The sequence below is a fragment of the Chelonia mydas genome, chromosome 13, assembly GCF_015237465.2.
Source record: "Chelonia mydas isolate rCheMyd1 chromosome 13, rCheMyd1.pri.v2, whole genome shotgun sequence".
In the NCBI taxonomy this organism is placed as follows: Eukaryota; Metazoa; Chordata; order Testudines; family Cheloniidae; genus Chelonia; species Chelonia mydas.
In genome coordinates, this window is record NC_051253.2 from 39708673 (window position 1) to 39728945 (window position 20273).

General features: G+C 59.4%; 1 protein-coding gene and 1 long non-coding RNA gene across 2 annotated transcripts; one reads left to right on the plus strand and one right to left on the minus strand.

The window, feature by feature from the left end:
• Positions 1-39: 39 nt before the first annotated feature.
• On the minus strand, positions 40-18385 carry RPGRIP1 (RPGR interacting protein 1). The gene is made up of 24 exons (XM_043527110.1): positions 18298-18385; positions 17962-18018; positions 15883-16015; positions 15294-15580; positions 14800-14956; positions 13622-13727; positions 11443-11466; positions 10958-11104; positions 9507-9580; positions 8839-8948; positions 8398-8477; positions 7668-7841; positions 6920-7037; positions 6059-6505; positions 5531-5700; positions 4822-5161; positions 4506-4690; positions 4078-4281; positions 3611-3761; positions 2527-2630; positions 2075-2261; positions 1307-1391; positions 632-762; positions 40-322 (listed from the first exon to the last, which is right to left on the minus strand). The coding sequence occupies exons 1-24, from the start codon at positions 18383-18385 to the stop codon at positions 207-209; spliced, it is 3675 nt and encodes a 1224-aa protein (XP_043383045.1). The 3' UTR covers positions 40-206.
• LOC122462717 lies at positions 2146-3887 on the plus strand. The gene is made up of 2 exons (XR_006285428.1): positions 2146-2274; positions 2787-3887. It is a non-coding gene; the product is annotated as an uncharacterized LOC122462717 (long non-coding RNA).
• Positions 18386-20273: the final 1888 nt, after the last annotated feature.

Here is a 20273-nt window from a genome sequence, read left to right on the forward strand (position 1 = left end):
ACCTGGGAGCCCAGGACCCCTTATGCTAGGCTCTGTATAGACAGAGCAGGGACAGGCACTGCCCTGAGGAGCTCACAATCTGAGTCGTGTTGATTGCTCAGGCGGGGTGGCATCCTTCACTAGTGAGCTTTGAGGTGGGGGAGAGGTCCCCATTTGAACCTTACGGTCCCAAGTCCTTGCACGCCTTGTGGGAGCTGATGGAGCCCTCATTCCTCCTCTTCAGCCTTTCGTCTCCCCTCCCAGTAGATGGCGCAGAGGGCAGCAGCTGCTTCCACAGAGACCTTCAGCCTCCCGATGGCAGAGCGGTCCTGAGGGCTGACAACTGCCGGGAGTGGGTAAGAGAGCGGAAGTGAGGGGAGGGGTCAGTGTTTCTCCAGGGCCATTCTCTGGCTGGGCCTGGTGTGGGACTTGCCTCCCCCAGCCCTGGGAAGGGACAGGACTTGCACTGCTGCAGCTCCCAGGACATGGAGGGAGGTTGGCTCCCAGGTATAGATCCCAGCTCAGTGGCCAGGTCCCTGGCCTCTTATCTGCTCCACTGGCCCCCTTTCATGCAGGTGGCGTGCAGGGGAACAGAGGCAGCAGCTCAGCAGTGGAGACCGCTCGTTTGGGTGCTGCTGGCTCCGTCACTCACCATCGAGGTCACGCTCCAGCACATCATTGCCTGTCCGCAGGATCTCGTGCAGGTCTACATAGGCAAAGCCCACGTCCTCACACTCGCCTCCAGTCCCAGGCAGGGGCTCGCTCACCACCACGAACTGCAGCCTGCAATAAGGGGGCAATGTGTCTGGATCCTGCACCTGCATCCAGCCCATCCTACCCCGGCTCCCCACAGAAAAGCCAAGCTGAAGGGCGCTGTCCTCACCTCTAGTGCACTCAGTGGCCTGGGCCCAGGGGATCTAAAAGAGCCAAAAGCTCAGGGAGGAGGGCTCTGCCTGACAGCTTTACTCCTCTGGCCAAGGGGGCCTTCTGCAGGAAGTGTAAAGATGCGGAGGGGCACGTTGGGCCTGTGTGAAACAAATGCCTCCAAGAGCTAAGGACCATTACAGACCTCCTGGCACATTCCTTTGATCTGCCTTCTCTAACCTACAGCAGCACGGGTGCACATGCTCCACCCACGGGAGAGAACAAGCACGGGGCGAATATTGGTCACAGTGTTCAGGCACTTACAGGAACATGCTCAGAAGAGGTGATGAGCAGGCTCTAAGAGCCTGTACGGGGAGGGGATGGGGGTGAGTGCAGCAGGGGTATGTGCTGGGGACCTTTATCCCAAGGGACTGGAATTCCTGTCCCCAGCCAGGACGCTCACCAGCTCTGCCCTGCCTCCTCTGCCTGCAGCATGGAGAAGAGGAGTTCCCGCTGCATGCTCACCCCCTCGGTGTCCAGCTGAATCACTGTGGTGGGGGCAAAAGGCTGTTAGCCATGGCAATGCTCAGTGGGGGGGGCACCAAGGGGAGGAGTCAGGGCGATGCTCGCTGGGGACTGGGGGGGGACCAAGGGGAGGAGTCAGGGTGAAGCTGAGTGGGAAGGCACCAAGAGGAGGAGTCAGGGTGATGCTCGCTGGGGACTGGAGGGGGGACCAAGGGGAGGAGTCAGGGCAACAATCTGATGCTCCCTTGGGGCCAGATGGTGACAGTCGACCCAGTGTTGCTCCTCTTCCCAGGCTGCTAGTGGTCCAGCGCCACCTTCTCCCTGTGGGGAGGGAGCCCCCTGGGGCGGGCCTGGGCCAGGCTGCTCAGCGCAACAAGAGTCGGGGACGTGGGGCCTTTGTCAGCTTGCACTGGCAGTGGGGGAGCTGAGTCGCAGGGAGGGGGCTGAGGAAAGTGGGGCTATTAAACTAGTCATGGCCTCCTTTTCCCAACAACAGCACCGCTGTCCTGGGCCTGGAGTGATGCCCTGCAGAGCTGGGCCCAAAGGCCTAGGTATGAGCTCTGTCCCGGGGTGGGGGAGAGATGCTTTTCCTGTCTCCACCCATGTGTCATCCCCATCCCCCTATGAGGCATGAGATGCCCGCCCTGCCTCTGGGGGGTAGGGCTGTGGGAAGGGCGAGAGCCAGACCCTCCCCGCAGCAGCTCACCCTTGCTGAAGTGGAAGTAGATCTCCTCGCTGCCCTGGGGCTTGCGCAGGGACAGGGGGGTCTCAGTCTCAGCCAGGGGCACCCCTGGGAAGTGGTACTCCACGTACAGCTGCTGGATGTGTTCACAGGCCACGGCCTCAGGGTGCAGACTCAGAGAGACTATCTCAATGCGGATCCACTCCATGTCCTGACAAGATGAGGTGAGAGCAGGTCACACAAGGCCTGAGAGGGTGGGAACCAGGGCCCCAAACTCTTCTGCAGGGGGTGGGGGGAGGCTGGCTGAGCCAAGCTCCCATCTCCCCCACTTCGGAACCCAGTAGGGCTCAGCACTGTCACGACAAGCTGTAGCTGCCCCATGCTCCTCCCCGACTCCTGTACCTGGCAGGGCTCCCTCCCCAACGGTCTGTGCACCCTCTCCTCCAGCACTGCCTCAGGGGTGGGGGCATTACCACCTTTGGAGAGCTCCCCAGGCTGGTCCCCACCACGATCTCGTCACTGTCTGTGGTCTGTGTGTCGCTGCTGCTGTCCGGCGCTGGCTCACAGACCTCCTCAGGGGCTGGCAGGGACAGAGAATTTGTTACCGGGAGGGGAATTAGAATGGAACCTGCCCACCCCCTGCTCCCACCTGTACCATGGGCCTTGAAGAGCATGGCTGCAGCGGCAGCCTGCTTTGGGGCTGCACCTATGCCTACCGCTGAGTTTGTTCATGCAGGGACCCTGCTTTGCAGCTGGATGGCCGTGTTGCCCTCCCTCACCACTGTGAGCCCCAATCCACAGCTGGATGGCCGCGTCGCCCTCCCTCACCACCGTGAGCCCCAATCCACAGCTGGATGGCCGCGTCGCCCTCCCTCACCACCGTGAGCCCCAATCCACAGCTGGATGGCCGCGTCGCCCTCCCTCACCACCGTGAGCCCCAATCCACAGCTGGATGGCCGCGTCGCCCTCCCTCACCACCGTGAGCCCCAATCCACAGCTGGATGGCCGCGCTGCCCTCCCTCACCACCGTGAGCCCCAATCCACAGCTGGATGGCCACGTCGCCCTCCCTCACCACCGTGAGCCCCAATCCACAGCTGGATGGCCGCGTCGCCCTCCCTCACCACCGTGAGCCCCAATCCACAGCTGGATGGCCGCGTCGCCCTCCCTCACCACCGTGAGCCCCAATCCACAGCTGGATGGCCGCGTCGCCCTCCCTCACCACCGTGAGCCCCAATCCACAGCTGGATGGCCGCGTCGCCCTCCCTCACCACCGTGAGCCCCAATCCACAGCTGGATGGCCGCGCTGCCCTCCCTCACCACCGTGAGCCCCAATCCACAGCTGGATGGCCACGTCGCCCTCCCTCACCACCGTGAGCCCCAATCCACAGCTGGATGGCCGGATGCCCTGTCTATGGTTCTACATTGTGCCACCTGGGGCTGGGTGCGTGTGACCTGTAGCATCAGCTCTGGCACAGCATGAGGGGCTGAGCAGGACCCAAGGGTAGCCTGGTCAGTTGGCTCTGACAGCTGGGTACCCCATGGGAGGCAGGAGCTGGTACCCATGTCCTCGGGAGCAGAGCCTACATCCAGTGCAAGGGATTTTGGCTCCAAGCGCTGGGTCCTGGCAGAGGTTTCAGCATCCTTAGCTGAGTATCCTGTTTCCTCCTGCTCCTCCTGGCCAGCCTGGACCTCTTTCCCCTCCGGCGTCCCCTGCACAGACAAACCACATCAGGCTAGGGGAACAGCTGGTTCAGTGTGGGGCACTAGGCAGCCTGTGGGCCAAATCTGGACTGCCAGATGCTTGTGAACAGACCATCACATCTTTTTATGTACTTATTACTGTCATTGTTATTGCGGTGTGAAAACTGTTTCTCTGAAGTCTGGACCTTGACTGTACCTTGCCCAAGAAATTTGGACCCTGAGAAAAAATAACTGATGACCCCTAGTGTGGGGTGAGCATTGGGAAGGGGCCTTGGGTTGCTGCACCCTCACTGCCTGCTTCCTGGCCCCCTCTAACTAGTCTCACCTCAGCAGTGTCTCCCACGGGAGCCACCTCTTCTCCCTCCTCCGGCGTGTAGCCACTGGCTGCTGGCACTGGATTGGGCTGGGTCTGACTGCTGGCTCCCTGATCCCGCTTCCCCCTGCATCCATCAGCCTTGACCACTGAGACCTGGAGCTGCTTCCCCTGGCCCTCAGGCTGCGATGGCAAGGTGCTGGGAGCAAGCCGGGCCTGAGCAGGGGTCAGAACAGCACAGTCACGCCACAGCCTGGCAGCTTCCCCCATTCCCACTAACCTACTCCTTTTTGTACTGGGGTGCAGGAATGGCAGCATCACCCAGCAAGGCAAAGAAAGAGCAGTGGATAGAAGCCAGGAGCCCTGACTCCCAGCCCTCACTGGGAGGGTGGTATTGTAGGGGGCAGGTGTTAAGCCTGGGCTGCTGGGTCGTTCTGTACCTGGCTGTGTAGTGCAGCCCTTTCCTCCTCAATCAGCTGCTCCAAGGATCTCTCATGCTGGTGTTCCCTGGCCCAGGCCACTTGGTGCAGGGCGGCCCCTGGGGGCAGATACTGACACTTCCACTCCAGGCTGAGGCTGATGGAGCCATTGGGGTGTCCAGATGGGTTGGTGAGGACGAAATCTCCTACGGAGTACAGAATTGGAGGCATAAGAGGGCACAGGGGGTGGGGCCCTGGGCACTGAGGCCAGGGGCAGGGGAACTGTGCCCAGCTCTGTTCCTTGAGCAATAGAGGATCTGGGTCCAGCGGCTTTCACCTGTGATATTGTGCCCACATGCCAGAGGCAGCAGGGGGATCTGTGCTTTGCCCAAGTAACTGCCTGGCTCTGCATCCTCGTCATCGAAGATGTACACCCAGAGGCTCTCTAGACGCAGATAGCGGTCGAGTTCAGCTGTGGGGCGCATGGGGAAGGTCCGCAGGTCTCCAAAGTGCGGGTTGTTGCTGGAGGGGATGATGGGTGTGTCGTGGTCAGGGAAGGTGAAGAAGCGGTACATGGCGTAGGGGCTGGGCTGGGTGCTGAGCCAACGACCCCGCAGGCTAGTGCAGCCCACAATCTGCACCTGCAGCTCATTCCACAGCCACTCAGTTTCCAGGACCTGGAGGGGGAGACTGAGAAAGGCTGGTAACTGGATGAGCAGAGGGCCCAGGCTGCATCCCATAGGAATCATGGCTTTGCCACATTGAAGGCACTTTAATGTCCAGAGTGCCTGAGGCCTCCCTTACAGGGATCCTGCTCTGACATGTGCCAGAGAGCTCCTAGTGCGGAGCACATATCCCTATGAGGCCCTGTGGTTGTGTCCCACCATGGGGAGCCCCTTTTGTGGGGGCATATGTCCCTACAGGGATCCTGTACCAGTGGGCATGGCCCTATAAGGCTCCCCCTTTCTGGGGTGCATTTCCTGCAGTATGAGTGTGTGTGTTTACCCTCACATACTCCTCCCCCATACACACCCCTGCTTCCTCACCCCCTCCTTGTCCTGCTGCCTGCTCTGCTGGGCAGCTCTGGCCTGGGGCATGCAGGCTGACAAGTAGCCCAAGGCCTTGGTGCGCTCGCAGTGCAGCCGCATGGTCTGCTCCATGGGCAGGCAAAGCCTCATCCAGTACTCCAGCATCCCATAGTTCTCGCCGTTCGGACCTACAGGGTGTGAAGCGGGCAGGGGTTGAGGGGACATGCAGAAGGCAGTGTGGACAGAAAGTCCAGGGGATAGGAATTGGGGGAGCAAGAAGGAATTAGGGCAGCAGGAAACAGGACATGAAGGCCACAAGGACGTAAGAATGGTTAGAAACCTGGAACGTTCCCCAGGCTGCAAGCCTTGGCCCCAGGGAGTCTTTACTGTGAGGGAAAGATGAGCTAATGGCTCTCCAGGCCATGGGAGTGTTTTACTGTCTGTGGCACTGACAAGGCCGGGCGCCCTCACTGAGCAGCTGCCATGGCAGAGGGCAAGGGGAGCGCTTCATCGTAGAGCATCGCCGTGGCGAGGGAAAGCTCTTACCGTGCAGCATCGCTGTGGCGTGCAAGCGCTCCCCACGCCCCAGAACCTCCCGGAAGCGCAGCCAAGAGGAAGCCAGAGTGCTGTGTTCAGTAGCCGTGGCCAGGTGCAGGTCTAGGCGGGCGGCAGCCCCCTGCAGGTACTGCAGGAAGAGGGGCTCAGCCTGTATCACGTACTGAGAAGTGAAGCTGTAGCGTGGCCGGGCCCCACGCACCATCGGTGTGCAGTGCGTCTCGCAGTCGTAGAAGGCATAGGTGCAGAAGGTGACGGGCTGGACATCCCCCAGCACCTGCAGTGCCTCCCTTGACAGCACTGCCCCTGCAATGTGCAGCTCAAACAGGTTCTCACCACGCCGCAACACAGGTGCCTTGCCCTTCTCCACGTCCACATCACCCTCAGTCTGCAGAAGTGGGAGCTGCTGCGTCCCATAGGCCACATCTTTCAGCTGCTCTGGGGGAGGAGATGCGGGCCTGTGAGGCGTGGGCATGTCCCCATCTTCTCCCCCCTCTATCCCCAAGGCATAGCTTGTACCTGTCCCCCTCCCCTATCCGTTCCTGACAGGAGTGACCCACTGCCTGGCTGCTGTCTTGCCCCCTCTTGCTGCAGGGTCAGTCCCCACAAGCCCAGTGTAGCTATCTGCCAGCCCAAGAGCTGTGCAGCAAGCCAACTGCTATCGAGGGGCCAGGTCCCCCTCGGAACAGTACACTGGGCACGCAGGGACCCGGCACAGCCTATTGTGGCAGGGAACGAGAGCACACGTCCAGCCAAAGGTCCATCCTGCCCCGTTCTGTCTCCAGCAGTGGTCGTGAGGGAGGCACGACGAAAATTGCTCCAGGGGGCAGGTGGGACTGGCTCTGCCCTTACCCTCCAGCTGGCGGATGTGGGCGCTGCGCAGATCCAGGAGCTGCACCATTTTCTGCTGCTTTTCCTCATGTCCCCTCTTCTCCTGCTCAGCCTGCACCATCACACCTTCCAGCTCGGCCTGACACAGCACCCGGGTCAGTCACACAGCAGCTCACCCCCGCAGTCCCACAGTTCATCCCCCCCCCCGCCCCACAGCTCGGCCTGATACAGCACCCGGGTCAGTCACACAGCAGCTCACCCCCCCAGTCCCACAGTTATTCCCCCCCCCCCGCCCCACAGCTCGGCCTGACACAGCACCCGGGTCAGTCACACAGCAGCTCACCCCCCCCCCGCCCCCCCCCGCCCCACAGCTCGGCCTGACACAGCACCCGGGTCAGTCACACAGCAGCTCACCCCCCCAGTCCCACAGTTCATCCCCCCCCGCCCCACAGCTCGGCCTGACACAGCACCTGGGTCAGTCACACAGCAGCTCACCCCCCCACCCACCCCACAGCTCATCCCCTCCGCCCCCCGCCCCACAGCTCAGCCTGACACAGCACCTGGGTCAGTCACCCAGCAGCTCACCCCCCCAGTCCCACAGTTCATCCCCCCCCGCCCCACAGCTCGGCCTGACACAGCACCCGGGTCAGTCACACAGCAGCTCACCCCCCCCACCCACCCCACAGCTCATCCCCTCCGCCCCCCGCCCCACAGCTCGGCCTGACACAGCACCCGGGTCAGTCACTCCCTGTGCCACCACCTCCCCAACCTGATAGTCCCGGTTGATGCGGTGCTGCAGGATCAGCATGTCCCGGGTTTTCTCCAGCTCCAGGATGGTGTCAGCCTGGGCAGCTTCTGTCTCCCGGAGTCTCCGGCTCAGGCTCCGCTGGGTGAACAGCGCCTCCTGCTCAGTCTCGGTGGGGAGCCGATCCAGACAGGGGTGCTGTAGGGAAACGGGCGAGTGAGCAGAAAAGGGCCTTGCCTCCCCTGCTGAATGAGGGAGGAACACCACAGTCCCCAAGGCTGCAACTCCCCCGCGCCTAGCACCAGCACTCGCCAGGACGTGCGGGCCCAGCCTAGACCCCCTTGTCTTCCCTGCACAGGCTGCAGCACTTGTCATGATGGGGGGGCCGGCCCAGCCTCCCTAGACTTTTAACTCCCCCTACATAGCATTCGCCATGAGAGGAAGGACCATCCCAGACCTGCTGACTCCCCCACATATGGCCTTGCACTTGCCATGACAGGTGGGACCAGCCCAGTCCAGCCCAGCCACCCTCTGATTTCCCTGTGCTTGCCATGATGGGTGGGACCAGCCCAGTCCCCGACTCCTCCACACAGGGACCAGACCAGCCCCACCCCACTCCCAACTACCCCCACACAGGCCCCAGCTCTATGCCCTTTACCTGCCAAATGCTGCGAGAGGATGGGGCACCTACCACACCCCACGAAGGGGCCTGGGGAGATCAGCCAATCCTGGCTCCTCCCTGGCTCGTACCCACCTGGGACAGGGTCGGCTCAGGCTTCTGCTCTGGAGTTTGTTTCCCCCTCTCCACTTCCTGCTTCAGCTCCTCACTCCGAGCTGGGGACAAGACGGGGGTCAGGCCTGGATACCAAACTGGTTGTGGTACAGAGCTGGTCCTGGCCCTGTGTGACTGGGATACATTCTGCCCCCCAATACACGTGTTGCACACCAAGGATCCACCCCCTCCCTCAGGCCAGACTCTATGCACCCCTCCCCTCTCCCCCCACTGCTGTCGTGTGGCTGGGAGGTACCCCTCACCCTTCCCAGACTGTAGTACACCTGCAATGACCCCACCCCAGTGAGAGTGGCCTAGTCAATGGGGACGCAAGAACTCCCCATTGGGATGAAGCTGCCATTTCAGTCCCTTGTCCCTGTGCTGGTACTGAGATTCTCCCCCCCGTCCTGCCAGCCCCCTCACCTCTCTCCTGCGCCAGCTCCTCCACCAGCCGCCTCTTCTCCGCCAGCTCCAAGCTCAGCTGCTCCTCCAGCCGTGAGATGTTCCCCTGCCGCTGCTCACAGGCCAGACTGCTGCAGCAAGAGGGGCAATGCTACAGGGTTACTGCAAGGGCCACAAACCCCAATCCCGCCAAGAGAAGCTCCAGCACACATGGTGCCCTGAGCCTTCAGGGCCCTGGGAGCTGCTGCTGCATGGCTGCGGCAATTCATTGCCAGGCCCCACCCAGGCATAGCAGACTGAAGGTGAGGGGGTGTCCCTATGGCTCTGCCAGGCCCTCCCCACACTGTACCACAGACTTGGAGAGGACATCCTAAGGCTCTCCCCCAAAACCCCCATCCTCCAGGGTCAGCCCGTTGGGATCAGTCTCCTGTCTCTGGCAGACTCTGGGGCTGCTCCAGACCTTTGCCTATCTGCTGCAGGCCAGAGCTTCCAGCCCCAGCAGCCCGACCCTGAATGGAGCCCAGTGTAGGGGCTGAGCAGGCACCAAACAGATCTGGTGTGACTGGACCCCAGGCTGTGGCACCTCTGGGGATAAATGGGGGCTGAAACTTCTCACTTGACCTTGGGCACCATCTCCATGGGACAGCCCCACTGCATGGTGCGGGGCTTGGCCACACTCATAGTCTCACCTCTCCAGCAATTTATCATAATCCTCCTTCAACAGGTCTCGCTCCTTCTCCAGGGACCTGATTCTCTCCTGAAACTGAGAGAGACAGAGATCAGTCCCCAGACCTGGGTCCCCCAGCCAATGAGGGGTGGGCCTGTCAGGCTCTTTCTCTAGGGTTAGAAAGGGACCCCCCCCAGCCCCTGCTCACCAGGGACCCACCTACTGACTCCAGGGAAGCTGGCCTCAGAGTAGGGAAAAGGGGGGTCCCCAGGGCTTGGATTAGCTGGATAGGTCTGTAGCCAGACAGCCAGCCCCCCCCCTCAGACCAGCATTGCTGGAAACACACGGGAGCCAAAACAACAGGGCACTCAACATAAATTCCAGCACAGCCTTTGAAGCTGTGAGAAGCACAGGTGTGCTGTGACAATGTGCCTCTGGGAACATATACAACGATTAGGCTCACAGCAGGCAGAGGCCCTGTGACAGACATGGCTCTTAGCCCTTACTAAAACAGCATGATGCACACACACCAACATCCTAGGTGGGAAAATATTTACCCTGATAAAAGAAGTGTCCAGTAGTCGAAACTTATTGTTTCTCCCTTGCAAGTGTGAACTACTCTTGCGAGAGCTGGCGTCACCCCGACAGACCAGCCCCAATTTAGCATAGAAAGGAGAAAGAGAATAAAGGAGTACAGAGGTATAAGTAGGGGACCTACAGCACCATGATTTTTGAGTGCTTTTCACTATCTATCTGCTGGTCAGATACGTGACAGCCTCCCAAGGCTTCTGCAGCTAAGAGGGTCCCTAAGCCTTGTCCCTTATTCGTCTTTCCGCGGAATTGAGTGACCGATCCTGGCTTGGCACCGCTGGAATCGAGAGATGCAAGGAGGGTAAGAAGCACCCACACCTGATCTCCTATCTTTAGTGTACACATATTTTGAAATAGAGCTCTATACTTTGTTTTCTTTCTTTGGGATTGTGGCTTCAGTTTTGTAACTCGTTTGTGTGTGTAACATCTCTACATTTAAATAAGTAGGCACTAGCAATTTTGTAACCACATGATTAGAATCTAGTTTAATAAATTTTGGTAACCATTGTGCATCAGGCTGACTTGTTTCTCTGGTTTACTGTAAAGCAGCCAACACAATTAAAGAACCTCAGCCGTTTTGGCTATAAAGCCTGGCCATTAGGTGAGAGTACTAAGAGCCTAGCGTTGAGTTGTGCCGGCTCCACGGGGCAAACTCTTGGGGCACCTGTCAGTCAATCCTGACTGCCCGCTGCGAAGGAGCTCTGAGCTCTAGCAGTTAAAGTCACGGGTGGTTAGGACCTTGGGGCATCCGTCAGCCTAGCCCGGGCTGCCCGCCGCGAAGGGACAGTGCGTCCTAGCAGTTAAAGTCACGGATGGTATAAAACGGGCATAGCTGGCACCTCACCAAACATCCCTGGCCATCGGCTAACAAGGTCTCCCTACCTCCTCCAGCGCCCCCTGCAGGAATGAGACGCTCTCCACTTTGCTCTCCAACGCCATCACCTTCTGCGTCTCTACCTTCAGCTGCACGGTGAGCTCCTCCACCTGGGCCAGGAGGGCCTCACTGCTGGTTCTCAGCATCTCCTGGTTCTGGTGGGGGAGGGAAGGAAGAAAGACCAGCACAGGCAGGAGAGAGGGATGCCGGCCCCTCCCTGCTGCAGGGCTGCCAGGATGGAGGGACCTGGAACTGAGCATGATAACCCAAGGACAAGGGAGTGAGGGCTGTCTCTTTAGGGCTGGATACAGAGAGACTTTCTTTGCCCCAGCCTCCCCCCCAAGTCTAGAGTGCATTGCCCTCGGGATGGGTCCCAGCCGGGGGAGGGGAGCTCTTGTCCCATCAGTACAGAGGGGCACTCCCTTCCTGCGGGGTGGAGGGCAGATCCCATGAGGGTTGCTGGGGAGCGGAGTTCCCGTACATCAGTATTTACCTGCTGGAGTTGGCTCTCATAGGCCTGGGAAGAGAAATCGCAGAGCTGCCATCAGTGCTGCTATGTGGAGCCTATAATTTGCTGAGCGCTGACTTGGGAGGGCTTTGGGCCTGGCCTCTCCCTGTCGCCCTCAGAACTGTCCCCCTCCTGCCCTCCCAACCCGGGAAGCAGCTACACTGATCCCACTGGAGGAACAGATGCAGACATGAGGGGGTGAAGGCGGGAGATCCCCATGGAGTTGGCTGAAGGGAGAGCTTCCCCTCCAAATCCCTACTCATCCCCACAGGTGGGTGGGTTGGTGGGGTCACACTGTATACTCGGGTATCTCTCCCCAGGTGGTACAGGCAGGTGCCTAGATGCTGGGATCAGAGTAACAGCCGTGTTAGTCTGTATTCGCAAAAAGAAAAGGAGGACTTGTGGCACCTTAGAGACTAACCAATTTATTTGAGCATGAGCTTTCGTGAGCTACAGCTCACTTCATCGGATGCATACTGTGGAAATTGCAGAAGACATTATATACACAGACACCATGAAACAATACCTCCTCCCACCCCACTCTCCTGCTGGTAATAGCTTATCTAAAGTGATCATCAAGTTGGGCCATTTCCAGCACAAATCCAGGTTTTCTCACCCTCCGCCCCCCCCACAGACAAACTCACTCTCTTGCTGGTAATAGCCTATCCAAAGTGACCACTGTCTTCACAATGTGTATGATAATCAAGGTGGGCCATTTCCTGCAGAAATCCAGGTTTGAAAATGGCCCACCTTGATTATCATACACATTGTGAAGACAGTGGTCACTTTGGATGGGCTATTACCAGCAAGAGAGTGAGTTTGTCTGTGGGGGGGGGGGGGTGAGAAAACCTGGATTTGTGCTGGAAATGGCCCAACTTGATGATCACTTTAGATAAGCTATTACCAGCAGGAGAGTGGGGTGGGAGGAGGTATTGTTTCATGGTGTCTGTGTATATAATGTCTTCTGCAATTTCCACAGTATGCATCCGATGAAGTGAGCTATAGCTCACGAAAGCTCATGCTCAAATAAATTGGTTAGTCTCTAAGGTGCCACAAGTCCTCCTTTTCTAGATGCTGGGAGTGTCTCTTCTCCTCTCCCCCTGGGTGGCACAGGCAGGGGAACTGACAGCTGGGGGCCTTTCTCGTCTCTTCCCCTGGGGGGGCACGGGCAGGGGAACTGACAGCTGGGGGCCTTTCTCATCTCTCCCCCTGGGGGGCAGGGGAACTGACAGCTGGGGGCCTTTCTCGTCTCTCCCCCTGGGGGGCAGGGGAACTGACAGCTGGGGGCCTTTCTCATCTCTCCCCCTGGGGGGCAGGGGAACTGACAGCTGGGGGCCTTTCTCGTCTCTCCCCCTGGGGGCCAGGGGAACTGACAGCTGGGGGCCTTTCTCGTCTCTCCCCCTGGGGGGCAGGAGAACTGACAGCTGGGGGCCTTTCTCGTCTCTCCCCCTGGAGGGCAGGGGAACTGACAGCTGGGGGCCTTTCTCATCTCTCCCCCTGGGGGGCAGGGGAACTGACAGCTGGGGGCCTTTCTCGTCTCTCCCCCTGGGGGCCAGGGGAACTGACAGCTGGGGGCCTTTCTCGTCTCTCCCCCTGGGGGCCAGGGGAACTGACAGCTGGGGGCCTTTCTCGTCTCTTCCCCTGGGGGGCACAGGACTGGGGAACTGACAGCTGGGGGCCTTTCTCATCTCTCCCCCTGGGGGGCAGGGGAACTGACAGCTGGGGGCCTTTCTCGTCTCTCCCCCTGGGGGCCAGGGGAACTGACAGCTGGGGGCCTTTCTCATCTCTCCCCCTGGGGGGCAGGAGAACTGACAGCTGGGGGCCTTTCTCATCTCTCCCCCTGGAGGGCAGGGGAACTGACAGCTGGGGGCCTTTCTCATCTCTCCCCCTGTGGGGCAGGGGAACTGACAGCTGGGGGCCTTTCTCGTCTCTCCCCCTGGGGGCCAGGGGAACTGACAGCTGGGGGCCTTTCTCGTCTCTCCCCCTGGGGGCCAGGGGAACTGACAGCTGGGGGCCTTTCTCGTCTCTCCCCCAGGGTGGCACAGGCAGGGGAACTGACAGCTGGGGGCCTTTTTCTCCTCTCCCCCTGTGGGGCAGGGGAACTGACAGCTGGGGGTCTTTCTCTCCCCTCCCCCGGGGGGGCACAGGACTGGGGCTAATTCACCTCCTGCAGGTCAGTGAATCTGACTCTGGTCACAGCCAGCTCGCAGCTCCGCTCCCTCAGGAGCCGCTGCAGCCGGATCAGCTCCACGTTCCCCCGGATGGCGGCTCTGCAAGGGGAGCAGTGGGTGGCTTGAGCTAGAGCAGCAATCCCTGCAAGGGACCCACATTCCATCTGTCCTACGCCCCCAACCTGGGCCTGGCACAACCTCTCCCCCGACCATCTGGGCCTGGCACAGCCCCCCTTCCTTACCCTCCCCTGTCCCGCCCCAAAGCCAATCGGAGACACTGCCTCTTCCCACCAGGGCTATATAGGCATAGACCCGCCCTCTCCCCCAGGCCCAACAGAGCCACCCCCTCACTCAGGGGGTAATGGTGGGCTGAGCAAGCCCGCAGGAGTGCCATACCGATGCTCCAGGGCCTGCTGGTGGTACTGCTGGGACGGGGCCCCTTCGAGGTCCATCTCTGTCCCCCATGCCCGGCATTGTAACTCAGGCTCCAGCTCTGCCAACACTAGGCTGTGGGATCTGTGGGGAGCAGGGACCTGGGTTGACGCGCTGACCCCTAAGGAAGTGTGGGGCAGGATCAGAGGACACAGGTGCTAGGGTGATGCCACATTGACTCCAAAGGGAGCAGGGTGCTGGAAGCAAGTTTGGAGAGCAGATGGCAGGATTAGGGAGTTTGACAGAGCACTGAGAGGGTGCTTGCATCACCCTTCTGGTCACTATTAGCATCAATTAGCCGCCCCCCCCCCCCTCTCCGCAAGGTCTAACTGGTCAGGGCTGTGCCTGATTACTGGGCCAGCGGGGTTGGGAAGGTAATGAGCTAACTAGCCAATGGGCAAGTGGTTTAAAAAGAGCACAGGAAGTGCCTACTGGATTCTGGAGTAGAAGTTACTAAGCTGGAAGAGCCTGGCAAGAGGGAACTCCCTAAGCACCCCACAATTCTCCTCTAATTCACCCCCTGCTCCCTGGGAAGAGGGGCCAGAAAGCTGGAAAACAGTGCAGAGGTCTGGATCTGGTAGTGGAGGGATTGAGAAACTGTAATGCAAGTACATGCTGGTGTGCTCAAGTAAGATGGTCTCAGAGCAGTCTGTGATGGTGAGGGTGTGGTGTCCATGTCCCACTGCAGGGAGGGAAGGGGTATCTGAGGGAGAGGATGTGGGGCTGTGGAGGTACTCACAGTCGGGATTCAGGGGCTGTTACCCCTTCCGTGGTGCTGGGTGGGAGAGGGATGCATTGTCTCTCCATATTGGCTTGTACTCCCTCTGTGATGTGGTCTCTGTATCTGGGGGGAGCTGTGTGGGTAGGTCTGGCCTCTGGACCGCGCATCTGCATCCCTGCACAGGGGAAAAGGGTGGATGAGGTCTTATGTCTTCCTGATGCTAAACCTGTAGGGGCAAAGGATTCCTAGGGGACTGGACTGAGGCCAGTAGACTCGCCGCACTTGAGAGCTGACTCCAATACACAGAAGCAGAGCTGGGAAAGGGCCTGACTGGAGGCCAGGATGGGTCATCCCCTGGGCTCTTTACTTGAGCTTCTGCTGCCCCAGACCTTCTCTTGGGGTGGGGATCCCCCACCTCGCAGCCCCTGAGCTCCCACCCCCTTCCTGGGGGAGGTACTTCAGCCCCTAGGAATGGTGATTTCCCACTCCCTGTCTTGATCCATCCCCTTCACCTCTGTGATGTGCCTCAGTCACCCTCCCACCTGCGGTGTGGACCCGCCGGAGTCCAGTGTCCACCCGAGGTTGGATGTAGCCATAGGACCTGTGGAGCTGCAACTGCTGCTTGTAGGATAGCAGACGACTCCGCAGCCCCTCGTTGCGCCGCTCCAGGTCCCACACCCGCTCCTGCAGGTCCTCCAAGGACTCCTCCAGGTTCCGGCATGACCACCTGGCCCTGGAGCCCAGCTGGCCCTCAACCTGTGCCCGCTCATGGGTACGTCTCAGCAGCTTAGTGCCCAGCCTGGGGAGGAAGCACAGGTAATGAACCTGCGGCTAATCCATCCCTGGGCACACGCTGCCACAGCCCCTACCTTACCCACCCCAGTGTGTCCCTCAGCCTGTACCCGCTTGTGCGGGAGTGGGGAGCACAGCCCCATTCACTCCCTGTGAATCTTCTAACCCCAGGCCCCCTTCCTGCATTACCACAGACCCTTACACATGCTCCTCTACAATCCCTGCATACCCTCCTCTGCCCCATCATTTCTCGGGGAGCGTAGGATCCTAGTGGTGAGGGTGATGGGTTTTATGGGGCCCTGCTGGTACCTCTTGACCCTGTCCTCCTGCTTGCACGCAAACTCTTTGAGCACCAGGTTCTCGTCATGTAAACGCAGGAACCCATTCTCCAGCTCTGCCCGGTTCATCTGGCTCACATGCTGCCGTGTCCATGCCACCGACTCTGAAAGCCCAACATCAGGGAATGAGGGGCCAGGGGCTGGCACAGATTTTACCCTACAGACTAGGGCTAGTGGCTGGGACCAAGGACTGCTGACCCCTCTCCAGAGTTCTGGGAGGGGAGTGGGCTCTAGGAGGTCAGAGCATAGCTGTGAGCTCAGATATAGCAGTTGTGAGGCTGGGATCAATGTAGAGGTGTATGGGACCAGCTGGGCCCCTGTGAGGAAAAGAAGGCAACCCAGCAGCCCCTGCCAGTTTAGGAGTGGAAGGATCTGAAGGACGTTCCCATGGCTGACAGGACAGAGCAGAAGCCCACGTAGAACTTAACCATCTACAGAGTCTGACAGTGGCATGCTTGCAGGAGCGTCTCAAGGGACAGGGCTTGGACCCAAGTCAGCGAGAGCAAGCAGGACCTGGCCTGCCATGGGGTAAAGGAAGAGAAGGGGAAGAAGCAGTGGCTGCTGGAGGAAGAGCTATCGCTAAATCTTCCTGCAGAGCCAGCCCATTCGAGAGAAGGATGAGAAGCTGGACGGTATCGACTATGGAGGCTGAGGTCACAGTTTTAAAGAAAGAACTAAGCACTGGGCTCCCTGGGGAGAAAGAGGGCCTGTGCTGAGAGTCTGGCCATTACACACCAGAAGTGTGGGGCCCACATGGCTGCAGTCACAGGAGGAAGATTTGGGAAGCTAGCAGACAGCGCAATTTTAGGCCTAACAGGTCCCGGTCAAAGCAGCTGAGGAAAGGGCAGTTTTGAAAGATTGTCATTCAGGGAGAAGTGGGGGCAGGAGAGGAACTGAAGTGGGATCTGTTAGGGGCTGTGACAGGGGCGGCGAGTTATATGGGCCTGTAGTACCCATGCTCCAGGAATATTCGGGGCCCAGCTCCACCAAAGTTCAGGGCAAGGACTCTTCCCCTGGCCCTGCCTGCTGCCCCCGGTTGATTTAAAAGGGCCCATCTGCCACCGCCAGCAGGGCTAAGGGTGGCTTCCTGCCCGGCCTTGCTCCACACCACTCCTAGAAGTGACTGGAACGGCCCTATGGTTCGGGGGGAGTCACCACACGTTGCCCCCACCCCGAAAGCTGACTCTGCAGTGCCCACTGGCTGGAAATTGTGGCCAATGGGAACTGTGGGGGCGGTGCCTGTAGGCAGTAGCGTGCAGAGACCCTTTTGGCCCCCCTGCCTGGGAGCCACTGCCAGAGTGGTGTGCAGGTCACTTTTGGGAGCCACCCAAGGTAAGCGCTGTACCCCCTCACCCTCTCCCACACCCCAACTCCCTGCCCCAGCCCAGATCCCACACACAAACTCCCTCTCAGAGCCTACACCCCAGACCCCCTCCTGAACCCAAACTCCCTCCCAGAGCATTAGGCAGGTGTGGCAGGGGGCAGGACTTGGACCCGTTGTGGGCACCACCAAAAATTATACAAACCTGCTGCCCCTGGGCTGTGATGGAGGTTGTAGGAAAGAGGATATGAAACGGAGTGTTTGGGTCCATTCTGTGGTGTGGATTCTCCAAGCCGGTATTTGTCTGTCTGAGCGGGCTGTGTCCTCGGGATGAGGAGGCAGCGCTAGCCCTCACCCCCAACAGCTGAGGTTCTGGCTGGTATTTTGCCTGCTGCAGAAGCAGGCAGGAGCGGGTCCATATGTTTTTGTTGTAGGAAGGTGGGCACATTAAAAAGGCACTTCCCCAGTAAGAACTCAGACTTCAGGAAAATGGACTGTATCCCTGGGGAAGACTGCCTCTCTGGACTGAGGGATACCTGTCTCCTGCAGAGAGTTTTGCTTGGGGGAAGTACCCTGTCTGTGCCCCACTGTCCCCTCTGAATGGGGTGGTGACATAGGGTGCTGGTGAGGGTAGAGGCTTATCCTCTCTAGTGTGCTATGTTACCTACCTTAGCCTGTGTCAACCCTGAATCCCCTCACTGTTTGTGTGGGGTGGGCCCCTTTGCTCACCTCTCATCCAGGTCTTCAGCCCCCGGGCCTTCGTGGGATGAGCAATGGCTGACACATCTAGAAAGTCACCAGGAAAGCAGTTAGACCATCACTCTGTCATGGGCATCAGGGGTGCTGGGATGAGCCCAGGGACAGCAGTGAAAGTGCGGAGGATGGGGATAGATGAGGGGGACAGGAGAAGAGGAAGGGGGATCAGGGAGGGTTGAATGGGTGAGGGCAGAGTGGATGGGTGAGGGAGGCTGGGAGGAGGCCTTGGAAGTCAAAGAAGGAGTCTGGGGGTCCCTATGCCCCCCCTTCCTTGGAATCCTTGCATTGTTGTTGTGATGTGGCCCTGACCTTGAATAGCTGTGATCACTGAGGGCCTCTGGCTGTTGTCTCTGACAGGCAGGTCTCCGGCTGTCTCATCCAGCAGGAGTAGTGACATAGCAGCAGGCTAAGCCCAGTCTGGAAGGCAGAGAGAGGTAGTTACAGATGGCCTTCAGGGGTCTGGCCCCCAATCATGTCCCACAGCGGGTGAGCCCAGCCTCGAGGGGGCAGAGCAGCAGCTTGGACACTTGTGGGGAAAGACCACCAGGGCTTGGCTCTGCAGCTGCCTCATTAGCCTGGGGAAAATAAATCACGTATCCGTGGATACATGGGATACCAAGGTGGCTTCCTCCCTCTGCTGAGCTCCTAGGGGTTGGGATGGTGGAGCAGCTCAGCTCTGGGGTCGGACCTCCACTTCAGACCCCCCGTCTGTGCTGTCTGCCCCATCCCCACGTGGGAGACCTCAGCCCTGTGAGGCCCCTGCCCCAGACACGAGGAGCAGCACTAACCCCGCACAAGGCTCTCCTTCTGGCCCCCCACCCCAGCTGGTGGGTGTTTCTTCCTCCTCACTCGCAACCCCCTCCCAGCCTGCTGACTGCTCTGTCCCTGGAAAGAGCTGTCTTGGCAGCTGTGGAGGAGGATTTCCTTCCCAGCTAATCTGCTACCATCTGTCAGAAAGTAGTGCAAGCCCCCTGAAGATCCACGGCCCAGTCACGCCCATGTTAGGGCATGGGGGTATAATGGCAGGGATGTGAATCAGACTGAACAGCCAGCTTCTGTGCAAGCTTCCTCCAGACGTCCCTGGGCTCCCTCCACCACAGTTCCACTGAAACCTCTCAGTCCAGACACAGAAGGCCACTGCTATCCCAGCCCTGGACTCTCCATGCCCCACAGCTCTACCATTCCCACTCACTCCCAATCCACAGACCCTGTACTATTCCGGCCCAGCTCTCCCCTGACTCTGCTAAGGTCCCTCACTCCACACCTACAGATTTGCTGCTCTCTCAGCCCTGGGCTCTGTACCCTGAGCACAGCTCAGTCGATACCCCACTCCTGACCTGCAGTCCCCTGCTAACACAGCTCAGGGTTCCCTCAAGTTCTGCCAATGCCCCTTGCTCATGACTTGTAGTCCCCACACCCCTGGGCTGCACAGTCTGACCCCAGCTCTACCAATGTCCCTCACTACCAACCCACAGCTCTCCTCCTATCCCAGCCCTGGACTCCCCGGAGCTCTGCCAGTGCCCCTCAGTCCCAACCTACAGATTCCCTGCTATTTCAGCCCCGCATTTTTGCTCTGCTCCATCTCACCTTGCCTGTCACTGTCTCCTGTCCTGGTGCTCTGCCCAATAGCAGTGAGAGTCTGGAAGGAGAGCATAAATCCCTTGTAATCCTCTGCTGTGTAAACTCATTAGGACAGGAGGCGGGAAGGGGGGGGTTAACACCTTGTGCAGCATGAGGTTAAGCAGAGGTGCAAATCCCCCTCACCCTTGGAGCATTCCTTTCATGCAATTGGGATCACAGGAGAACACTAGCTGCAGGTGGGGGCAGAGAACAGCCCCAGGGATGGGCATTCCAACTCAGTACCCATCTGTGTCTGGGACACTGCCAGAGGGAGCCTGTGAGTCCAGAGAGCAGAAGAGAGTGATAAGGGTTGAGTCACCAGGGGACACCAGGAACTGGGGATGGGAGATGACCCTGGGCAGGGAAGAGGGCGGGACTGTGTGTGGGCTGGAGGTCTGTTGCAGGGAGCCCAGTGTGTCTATGATGGGGCCTTGGTGCTTGAAGAAGGGCTTTGCTGATGATGATCCCTGATGCACCAGAGAGCAGTGCCCAGCACAGTCCTGACTGTGCTAATGCCTCATATTGCAGACACACTTCCAGCCTCAGCTCCTAGTACTGCCAAGGATCCTCACACAACCTCAGCCCCAGGCACTGACAGTGTCCCTCCACTGCCACCCTTCTCCCAGGACACCTCTTTCTACAGCCTCTTTTCCCCCAGGGACTCC